Genomic DNA, 11385 nt, shown 5'->3' with positions numbered 1-11385 from the left:
AACTCTCGTTTAAATTCTGTCCAGTCTTCGAGACAAGTGTACTCCCCCCTCAGTCGTTGCCAATTCAACGTGTCGAAGTGGGAGAGTGCTGCACCAGTGAGATGACTAGCTGCGGAAGCGCACTTGTCCTTTTCCCGAGCATAGATGGTAGGCCGTACTCCAAACATCCTTTCCAAACTGAGGACCCACGTCTTCCATGCAGACCGGTCGTCACCTGCGAAGCTTTCGATCTTACTGACGTCGAGCTTCGACTCAATGGTAATCCGATTTTTTTTCTTCGTTGCTCTCCCACGTACTTCGTCCCTCGTTGGGAGGTCTAGGAGCTGCCTTACGGTGCCAACCTTGTCTTGGATCGTAGTACCAGGGTTGGTCCGGGTCATAGCGTGTTGGAGGTACATCAGGAGCTCCAGTGGGGAGCTCTCCTCTGTCCTCCTCTCTCCTTCCACCATTCCTACTCGATTGGTTCTGTTCCACCTTGTTGGAACCCTCCGAATTACTATCACCCGGTCCCCCGGAAGGTGGTGGAGGAGGAGGAGGCGGAGGTGGTGCCCCTCCCCCGCTCCTTCCTCCCTGTTCTCTTTGACCCTGTCCCCCTTGACTCAGAGGTCGTTCTCGATCTCTTGATTGACTAGAAAAATGTGGGGGAGGTACTCTAGGAGGGGGGTTAAAACCGCCTTTGCCTCCTCCCTCGTTTTCCAACGCGTACGCTCCTCCTTCTGGTCTCCCATACTCCCCTAGTTCAGCTCTTTGCACTCGGGCTCCCCACTCGTGAATACGTCGTCGGTCCACACTCGGAGTATCCGGGATCTGTCCTGCTTGTTCTACCTGGGGGTTTCCATCCCTAGCTCCTGTAGGAGTGTTTCGGTTAAGGGATATTGGTTCCGTAGCTTGCCAGCTCCTTGGCTGGGGAACTACAGGAGAAGGACCCCCCCTCGTATATTCTCTCATTACCCTAGGTGCTCGCCCGGATAATCCCGCCGTGTTTCCTGTTTTGGAAAGGGGTCCTCCAGTCGGTACTTCCCCCGCTGTGAATCCTTTCTTTACCTCACGGAATTGTTCCTGGAGCGTCTCAATGACCCGAGCCTGTTGTTGGATCATTGCTACCGATTCCTGAGAGTGTGCCGACTCGAAAGCCATGCCAGGTCAGTTCATCTGAGCTCCCGTTACAAAGGGAGTTCCAAAAGGAGCTCCCTGCGGGGGTACCGCCTCTTCGTGAACTGCCAACGTTCTTCGTTGGTTCGGGCCCCTTTGACTTTCCGTTCCCACTGCCTGAGATTGCATTGATACCGACCCTTGATACGGAATGACTGATGGATTGCTCAGTCTTGGAGGAACGTGTACAGGGTTGGGAGCCAACCGAGCTGTCAGATCTTGTCCGGAGATCCGGGATGAATGTTGTGCGCCATCCATCCTCACCTCACCAAACTGGTATCGCTGCGTCGAGACTGGGGTTAAAGGTTTCGTTTGCAGGTTAACTCTGGGGGGAGGAGTCGCATTTTGAGCCAAGGCATGTACAGTGGGGGAGGTCCCAGAGCGTAACTGGGGGCTCCTCGTGGCCGTGTTACCGGGGTTAAGGAGTTCAGGAACCTCGGTATTCCTGGGCGATGAATGTTTCTGTGCCAGGAAACGACCATCAGATCCATGGAGCTGCCCTTTCTGGTCAAATTGCTCCGGAGGGAACTCCCCTACGCTTTCGAGTTCGCATTGAACCATATACGAGGTTCCCCGATTATCCGCGACCAGTCTGCGACGGAATTCCAAAGCTCTTTCTAGATTCGATCCAGAAAGTTCCTCCGACAGCATCAGAGTGTCTGATTCCGCTAGTAGCGTCCGATGTCGGGTCTCCTGCGAACACAACATCGCTTCAGACTCCTCACTCCTCACCAGAAGCTGGTGCATATGCCTCATGGGCGTGTACGTGTATACCGTCTGTCCATTACGGACCCGGACGGGACTATCCTGATCAGGCATTGACTCCACTGGGGCCAGGAGGTGAGCCGTGGTGTATCTCCTGCGTCTACGATTTTTTGCAGCAATTGTGTTAGCATCCTCGTTACTTTCCTCATCGATTTTAGCTGCTGCTTCCGCTAGGTTTGCGTTCCGAAGTATTTGGATCGCCTGGTAGTTCGGTATGTTAACCCTTGAAGGGGGAGGTTCAAACCGTACGGCTCCTGATCTGTAGTTAGAGGCTCAGTACAATATACGTAGCCCTGCTTCGCCACAGAACTCCTTCTCCCTTCCATGGGTATGAGGGAGGAGGGGAAGTATTCCCCTCGAGTTTCGGAACGATCGTCCGTAACGTGCCTCTGCCTCTAACAGTTCCAACATCCTCTCTGGGTCCAACAGGACGTTGTACAGCCAGAGAAAATCTGATCGATTCGCGGGGGTCATCAGCCACTGCTGGGCCTTCTCTGGGAGGTCTATCTCCAGTTGAGTTCCCACTGTTAGGAACTGTACTCGTAGGTCTGAGAATTCGAGACCGTCTCCCAATTTTTCGATCCCCATTGACTCCAATACCTCCCTTAGGACCATAGCTACATCCTCCGGGATACACTCCTGAATTCGAATGACGTCTTCCAGACGCAATGTCATTTCGGACAAGGGTTGTACGGGGAAGTTGGTCCTGCTATGGTGTATTGCGTGTGTACGCTCCCAGTTGGGCGTATTCATAGCTGGGCTCTTCAGGAGACTGGAGAGTGAACTCCCTCGTCTCGGGGGAGGAAGGTTAAGGGACTGTACTGGAGGTGTTGGTAACCTCCGGGATGACGCCCGAGATTGTTCGGATACGGCAGGGGATACCCTCCTCTCTGGAAGTTTCTCCTGTTGTCGTACTGTGAGAGGGTCAGTACTCCCCCCTTGTATCCTTTCGATAGCGGCTACTTGACCGCTGACTCTTCCACCCGCGTTCGAAGCTGACTCCATGTCTAGCTGCAGTATCGGTCCAGGGGGAGGTCCTCTCGTTCCCCAGGTAGGGGAGTATGCGAAACCTCCCATGGGACTACTGGCAGGTTGGGCGTAACCCATGGAGGTAAACCTCCGTTGTGGTGGTCCCATCCCAGGTTCCACTGGAGGGGGCCCCTGAACCTCCGGTTGACGTCCCTCTGGGGTCCGGATGTTGCTGGCGGTTTCATCCCCGAACGACTGTTCTGGGATGGACATCAGGCGTTGACCAGCTGCCACCGTGATGACAGTGGAGCTAGCAGCCTGGTTCGATTTTTGAGCTTGTGTCGTGTTTCCACGAGATAAGGCGCTCTTTTGTTTCTTTGATTCGGTCTTGGAACTAGAAGGTCGTTCCGTTGACGTCGCCGACATTTCGTCGCGACGAGTCCGTTCGGTGACGGGAGAGCTTGGTATAATGTAAGACCTGGGTCAAAATAGGTCTTGGGATAGGTTTTGGTATAGGGATGTTTATGTTGTAGCGTGCTAGGAGCAGGCTGGAGCTACGGGAACCGCGACCGAGGACGGGAATGACCAAGTAGTGGTTGGGATGACAAGATGATGACCCTTGAGGGGGTTCCTAAGAGGTCTCGAGAGGTCCCTAAGGCGTAGGGAGGTCAAGGAAGAGTGCGGAACCGTACGATATTGCGTAGTAGGAGTTGTACTCGCTAGAACGTCAAAGTAGAGTCGAATAGGTTGTATATGGGAAGGGGTCTCGAGGGTGTAAGCTCTAGAGAAGGGAGGTACCCGTGAGGGTAGGTCCCTGGGGGCTGGGCGCGAGGAGGGGCGTTCTCGAGTGTGGGAGGTGGTAACGGAGAAGCAGTACGTAGTTCGACGTGAGAGGTAGCTTCGACGTTATCTAGATCGAGGTCCCGAAGCTTACGAAGTAGCTAGGGAGCTCTGGGAGGTTTGGAGAAGGATAGCTCACCAAAGCGTGTAGGCGTTGGGAAGCTTTAGTAATATTCGAGGGAGTTCGGGGACTCACTCGGAAGGCTTAGACTTGAGGTAAAAGCGTATATTCAATCGTATAGACGATCAGAGAGACGATAGATGAGAGTGAAGAGAAATAGAGGTAATGAAACAGAGAGTAAAGAGAATTCCGTATAGGTAGCAGGTACAAAGGGACAGGGACTGGACCTATGTAAAGGGTGTGTGTTCAAAATATACCAAGCTGGGCTTCTGGACGCTACTGGACTGCTTAAATACGTATAGGGAAGTTAACAAAGAGACATAGTACGAAACAGGCACTTAATGGGGTTTCTAAGTACATCAGGACGGAATGATGGGCGCATGTGCGGGGTTCCAGGACCCTGTCGTGGAGTGGTTCGGTTGCATTGAGGGGAACTAAGATTAGTGGAGGTTGTCCTAGCCGTGAGGAGGTTTGCAGCGTTGGGAGTGTTCTCAGGGGTTCAGGGAAGTGGTTGAGGAGGTAAGGGGGGTTGAGGAGGTTGGGAACTACGTCAAGGAGCTTATGGGCTATGGAATTTGGGGCGAGGCATGACAGGACACTCTGAAAGAACGAAAGGAGTATGACCGGAAACAGAAAAAGATGGTCTTTAAACCTCTGACTTTTCGACACTATTTGAATGTCCCAACAGGTTCACATCGGAAAGCACTGATCCACATTGTGACTGGTAATCACCAGCTTGCGGTGGAACGGTTGCGCTGGGATGAGAGAAACAGACCTCGAATAATCAGAGAGCACCGGTTGTGCCGTCTTTGTAAAGGCTCAGTCGAGGATCCTGCCCATGTTTTATTTGAATGTAAGGGCAGTCTTGAATTGATCAAATTAAGGGAGACTTTCATGCAGAAAGTAATCCTGGGACTTCCACAATATGCAAAATTCTATCCAGATGCATGGATGCTATTCCGCACCTTATTGGCTGATACAAGAATCACGGAATTATTTGCAAAGTTGGCATATGATGTTTTAGAAGTTGTATATGAGGTTGAAATCTTTGTCCCATCTTGATGCAAAGGTTGCTTGCATGCATTGTCGAGACGGGGAAGACCGTGCACGTCTCACGAGGTTTTTTTCCTGCTTTTTCCTCATCAAGTGTGAGAGTGGCATTATCGCCCCCCCGTATTAGAAATGTGTGTTCCAATACTGTAATCTAAGTAGAGATTGTACAGTATGGTAAACTGGTCGTTCGGGAATCGGACCTCGCCAGTATAATTTAACTATCCTATCCTATCCTATCCTGAGCCTCTGGTGGACATAGTCTTGGCAGATGATTCAGTGATTATCATCTTCACGAGCTGCACGTGTTGACCACTGCACACGTATATTTCCTTCTATGTTCCCATCATCGTAATCGCTCACCATGGGGCAGTACTGGGCAATAATAAGCATCGACAACAGGGAAACCACCGGGCACTTGGGAAAGCTGGGAGAGTTCTTCTGGATGCCAGAAGACTCCCTTGTCAGCTGCCTGACGACTCCTGTGATTCCATCGTCTTACAAGACTGACTCTGCCATCGGCGTTTTTGAAGGGATATCACAAAAGCAAAAGTGCGTATTATATTGAGATTCCCTGATTAAGTTAACTGTACACTAGAAAGAATTATCCTCCATCGATCCTTTTGTCACTTCCGCATGAGCTCTTGCTTGTGATAGCAGAAGAACTTTTGGAGAAATATCTCGATCTCATTTGCTTTTCTCTTACATGCATAGACGCATGGGAGCTGACTGAACAAGTCCGATACAAATCTCTGTCTCGAGAAATAAAGAGAAAAAGCTGGGCCGGTAGTCGTATAATCCTGTTAGGAGATTACGCCTGTGCCTTGCCCCAGGGACTCCTTACCGATGCAGAAAAGAAGGAGCTCAGGCTTGACGGTTACGCAGATCATGAATTAGGGTCACTTCTCTATGCTCACAAAGCTTTTGGGATGCCGTCCTATAAAATCCCCAATGACCTTTATTATGACGCAATAGTTCAGGACAATGATCTTCTTTGGGATGAACTCCGGTACTTTGCTCGTCGCAAGCCATTCTCCCAATGGATCAGGCTACCAGGAAATTTTAAACTCACCAAGTCATCGTCCTCGAAAGATCTTTGGATGGTCCGCAATCTCACCAAACAGGAGTATGTAATTCCCACCAGACCGCAGAGCCTCACACAGGTTGTCTACAGTCTCATAGGATGCTCCGATGACGCTTCCGTTTCCATGCAAGGTGAAAGGTGTAGTGAGCTTATCAACGGACCCTGGGCAGGAGATAGGATTGACATCACACTTGTCTCAATCCATAGGCAAGAGCATGCACCTGAGGAAGGATCCAGTTGGAAAGACATCACTGTCAGTGTCAAGGAGTTGTTGGAGGCATTGGCGACAGAAGACGACGATTATGGTGTTTTCGAATTCTAGACACTTGTACACAGTTCTAACCTGAAATCCTTTATCCTTTGGGAACATTGCTTCTCTTACTCGTATAATTTGGAAATCGTGGATGCACAAGAAGGTTGAGTGAATGATAGGCTGAATGAACTCAGCAGTCCGCTCAAAGGAAATAATACATAATATGTGTGGCTTGTGGCCTAACGAGCGAAGTAAAAAAAAAAGGTCCACTTATTGCACCGAGATTGGTTGCTTTCCGTAATGTACGGTGAGACACAGATACAATTCGTGGACAAAGGAAGAGCATGGTAGTACATAGCTGTACCTGAAACGATAAGTGTAATAGCCAAAACAAAACACGACAAGAAAGGTCTTTCGAAATCTCATTTGTGTGTTCCCTGAGTTCTGATCAAAAGAACTATCATCCATCATTTCCTTCATAGCGCCGTGCTTAACCCCTCGACGCTCACATTCCACCCAGCTCTCGGGAAGCCTGGTGCCTTTCCCCCTTCTCTTTCCTTCTCGTCACTCCCGTTCCACCCTTGCGCCATCATCGCCGTTGCACAGAGTAGAGCACCGGATCCAGGGAAGTATGGTCTGTCGTGGAAGGTTGAGTTGAGTTGATAGTCACGGAAGCCATTGAAAAAAGGAAAATACAAGTCACGAAGAAATGGGGAACAAGAATAATGATGAAAGGATGAGTGATACGGAATGGCAGATGTAAACTCGGAAACCTCAAGACACAAGAGACCGGACTAACGTAGGCACCCTCACCCCGCCTATCGGCATTCCAACATCGTCAAATTGGAATAACGGATGTAGTAACCACTCGATAGCTTTTCTGTATCGTTGTTGCGTGCGGCCGACATTGCTAGCATAGGGAAGTCCCATCTACGATGAATAAGAGGATGAAGGAGGTTGGTCAGTTTGATGTCAGGTATAGAAAAACGTAAACGTAGAATAAGTAGGAATGTAAAATAAAGCAAAGCTTGGGACCGGACCAAGACTCGCGTCAATGAATGGTTGAACAAGAGCGGCCTGAAAGTGAACCGTTCGACGGAAAACGTATGACAAATGACAAAGGCCTTGAAAAATGGTACAATGGAAGAAATAAAAGGAAGGAGGAAGTAGGAAAAAACGAAAAAGAAACAAGATAGACCTTCAATATCCAAGTGCTTACCCCCAGCAATTACTAAAATTCCACCTCGCCCACACCTCCTCCATCGTCACCTTTGCTATCCCTTAATCGAGCCCTTCCGTGGGCGGAAGCCAACCATGTAATCCCACCAAGGAAGGATGATCATTGATATATGCTGGATCCATCCAGAAATCACGTTCAATGCCTTCATAGACGGTATACACCGTAGAAGTACCGTTATTCTGAATTGGGAGAGGAGCGAGGTTGTTTTTGACTGTAGTCCAATCGCGTAGAACTTTTTCTGAGTTCGTTGAACCACGCCTCTGCCAGACCAAGCCCAAACCGCCAATACGCCAATTCAAAAGCAGGGTTCACAGTCACATTTGGGGATGTATCCTCCGAAACGACGTATAACGGCGGACCCAGATCCTATAGCCCCGTAGACGCATTAGACCATGCGAAGACCGCCATCCAATCCGCTGTCGCCTTCACCACATCTTTCCATTTCTCCAACGTCGAGAGAGAGGGAAAGGCGCGGTATTCGTAAGTGGCAAAACTAATGGATGGGGCTGTTCCCATATTGAGAGGTTGTTGCTTTTGCCGGGGGAAACACGACATGAGGGATCGGTCATTTTGGGCCAACGGGCACCAGAGGACCAGCCTTGTTGGATTTGGTGACGGACAAGAGAGGTAGGGAGGAAGGAGGTGTAGACGTTTGAGGAACGGCGAAGAAGATCCCAGTTGGACCACGGAGCCCAGTGGGCGGAGTGCCAGAAGTATTCTTCCATGGTGGAATTTGCTAATGGGAGAAGGTCAGGAAGAATTGGACGATGAGGGGAAACATACCCGTACTAAGTGAATCAGAATATAGGGAGTGAATGAGCATCGTACATACTCGCTCGAACAGTCAGCTTACCCAGCCATCGTTGACTAAACCTGACTGGAAATGATCAGTCAATGCACGTTAATGTAACTCAAGAAAAATACATTACCTCTTGCGGTGGATCCTCCTCCGCCTCGTTAACTCTCATTAAATACCTCGAAAAGGATGATCATTCTCTGCGATTCGTCGGCTCTGGAATCTGTTGAACCGCTAAAGAGATCGACGAAACCACTTTTCATCCAATATGATTCCCAGGCGGCAATGGATGATTGAACGAGTGAATCGGAAGAAGGGAGCGAGGAAGGGAGGGTGGAGTTGTATGAGATTACGGGGGAGAGAGAGTTGGTGTCTGAGTGGGGAAGGATTGTGTAGCGGTGAGCGATAGGCGAATCGCGTGTGATGTCGAATTTAGTAGAACTTTCGACCGCGGTATAGAATATCGCGTCTACCATTTGATGTTGAATCTGAGCCTGAATTTCGCTATGGTCCAATAACGTGGTGGTATGGTTATCGAAAAGGGCAGAGCTAAAGTTTCCTACGAACGGAGCACTGAACATTTGAGAACGGTCTCCCCAAGGAAAGTCGAGAAAAATCCCGAGACGAGTCAAGGCGTTACTCGTATTGGGATATAGGAGAGGAGAGGAGACTGTGACTGTGATTGCAGATATATCCTGCGCCGAAGTAGTGGTCACATAAATGGTCGTATCCTCGTAGGTGAATTCGCTTGACATGATTCCCGTCCATAAATCCAACGTTTGGTGAACGTCGCTGAGATCGCTTTCCGAAACGTTCTGGATTAAGCCTGTTTGCGCGTCCAGAAAAACCAGCCCGACAGTTCCCAAGTTCACCCGATTGAGATTCGCAGTCAACCATTGCTCAATCTCCGGATCTCCACCAAAGTCATACTGCACCAATCTCCCATGATTGTACCGCGATTCGCCTTTGTAATTGTGTACATCCTCCATGGTGCGATTTGGTGGAGGTGAGCCATTTTTCTAGCCCCAGGAAGACATGGTAGCAAAGGGGAGGAAAGTTTGAAGCGAGGTCACATCGGCGCCGAAAGCAAAGTTGCCGTTACCGACTTGCATGGGTGTTGTTGGGTTGGACGTAATTCGAGTGGGGTTGTAGCGGGTTACGAGGGAGTGTCGGTCGATAGCGGCGTTTGAGGTAAGAAATATCCAGCAGAGTAGGAAGAGGCAATATATAGTGCTTGGTTCTGTAGGGAACATGGTAGGAGGTTGTTGAGGATTTGGCCATGACCAGTTCTGTTATGTATCGCAGTAGGTGTCGTTGGAGTTTGCCTATGACTGTCAGAATATAAAAGATGGATCATGGGGTATATGTAGAACGCGTCTAACCATTGTGACTATCGTCTTCTGAAGTCTCCGGACCGTCATAACCTCGACAGAAATCTGTATACGGTGAACTCCTAGTTGTTTGACTTGAATGAGAATTCTAGAACTTTTGTGAAGAAAGACTTACCCTTCATCATGAGGCGAATGGATACTAGCGTGAAATTCAACCTGTAGCGAGTTTCCAGGGTATGAAACGTAAAATTTTGACTCGGATGTCAGTGAGGCGTAACACGTAGAGCGGTGAGACCGATGCTGATATGATTTCTGTACGGAATGCATCGGGCCGGCCACCGGATGTTGGCGCCTTTTGCTCCCGACCACTGACCAAGTATCGATGTAAGGTGTTACCTGCGACAGGCCCGATTTCTCAAGTTCATCATAAAATCCGACGTCTGTTGATATCGCTCAGCTTTCTTACTCTTCTATCCCCGCCTTCAAGTCATCGAAAACATTCAACATTGTAAAATATATTGCAAATATCTACTATGAATGGCCCTTCGGACAGACTAAAGGTGAGTCCTCGTAGCCTTCTGCGGGATCCATACCAACCAATTATCTGTTCGCATATATCGGCATAATCGAGTCTTCATTTGAAGGCGTTTTTCCCCCACAGGGTTGGTTCTCGAGGGTAAGCCATCTAATACTCTACCTCGGCGTCCCTACATAGTGGACTGCACACTCTCACTAGAGAGACTTTTGAAACCATTGACCCCCAATGAGATGTCTACATCATGCTGTATGTTCATGAACCATGTTGATCTGTACAACATCCGAGCCCATATTAGACTGTCCTACTACTATTCACGTCACTTTCAACCATCATAGGCACTACTACAGCACCTGGAATTTCAACTGCAACAGTTGCAAACTAGGTCTGTGAAGTAGCACAATCAATGTTGATGCTATACCCTGTGTTGGGAGTACAGAGAAAATGGGCCATGAGTATACGGCAATCTTTCGGAGGAAAAATATGTCAGTCACATACCACAATCTGCGTGAAACCACAAGGTGTTAGGAACACCGGTACCCAGGAAACTCCCGAAAAATTGAAAGCCAGCCACAGGATGAAAGATATCGGAGAGAGAACGAAAGAGAACGAAAGACTCTAGACTTCGAACAATGTTAGTATATTTATCCCCAATATCATTATCACAAACTTACATGTGCACAAAAAGATTTTGACTGAGAGTCAGTGAACCAATCAACAACTTCGCGATCTTGTAATACTTGTAAGTCCTATGTCCGTTTAGCTCCGTTTATGGCAGACCGTGACCATTGATCACGATTCACTAGTGACGGAATCACTACATCATACTATACCTTGCCTATTTCCAAAATGGAAGGATGTTTATGCTACAAAGACAGTTTACTTGTACAACCCAGTTGTTGAGTTTCTTGGGAAGCAACTCGCTAGCTGGAGAATGGGCGAGAAACTTTGGGAATGTGCGCTTCATGCACCCCTTGGGAATATTGTGGAATATTCCAGTATTACTCTGTAGTAGTATAAGTACATGAAAATATAGCAGCGAAGGCCAGGCATTTTCCAGGCATTGCCCCTAGCCTTTAATCAAGCGCAAATCCTCTCGAAGCTCTAACAGTTTCATTCCTTACCTCCAACGCGCACCCGAAAACTTCACACCAGTTGCCCATCGAGAGCTTAGAGAATGACTTACAATACAAGTTGAATGACCTACTACACATTTGTAAAAAAGAAAGGGTGAGAACAAGCCTAAGAG

At 48.8% G+C, this 11385-nt stretch overlaps 2 protein-coding genes across 2 annotated transcripts; one reads left to right on the top strand and one right to left on the bottom strand.

Moving 5' to 3' along the window:
• The first annotated feature begins 5240 nt into the window (after positions 1–5240).
• C8R40DRAFT_1084989 (uncharacterized protein) lies at positions 5241–6504 on the top strand. The gene is made up of 2 exons (XM_046227318.1): positions 5241–5449; positions 5496–6504. The coding sequence occupies exons 1-2, from the start codon at positions 5262–5264 to the stop codon at positions 6301–6303; spliced, it is 996 nt and encodes a 331-aa protein (XP_046091285.1). The 5' UTR covers positions 5241–5261; the 3' UTR covers positions 6304–6504.
• Positions 6505–6506: 2 nt separating this feature from the next.
• Positions 6507–9523, bottom strand: C8R40DRAFT_1270628 (uncharacterized protein; the record flags this gene model as incomplete). The annotated part of the gene is made up of 12 exons (XM_046234042.1): positions 6507–6870; positions 7034–7114; positions 7141–7164; positions 7454–7514; positions 7548–7685; positions 7708–7840; positions 7877–7918; positions 7969–8210; positions 8348–8351; positions 8404–8427; positions 8450–9289; positions 9344–9523. The coding sequence occupies 12 exons, from the start codon at positions 9521–9523 to the stop codon at positions 6711–6713; spliced, it is 1929 nt and encodes a 642-aa protein (XP_046091284.1). The 3' UTR covers positions 6507–6710.
• Positions 9524–11385: the final 1862 nt, after the last annotated feature.

Source organism: Lentinula edodes, assembly GCF_021015755.1.
Source record: "Lentinula edodes strain Le(Bin) 0899 ss11 chromosome Unknown C8R40scaffold_3, whole genome shotgun sequence".
NCBI classification, from domain to species: Eukaryota; Fungi; Basidiomycota; class Agaricomycetes; order Agaricales; family Omphalotaceae; genus Lentinula; species Lentinula edodes.
Note: the sequence above shows the minus strand (reverse complement) of the source record. Positions and strands in the feature narration are given on the sequence as shown.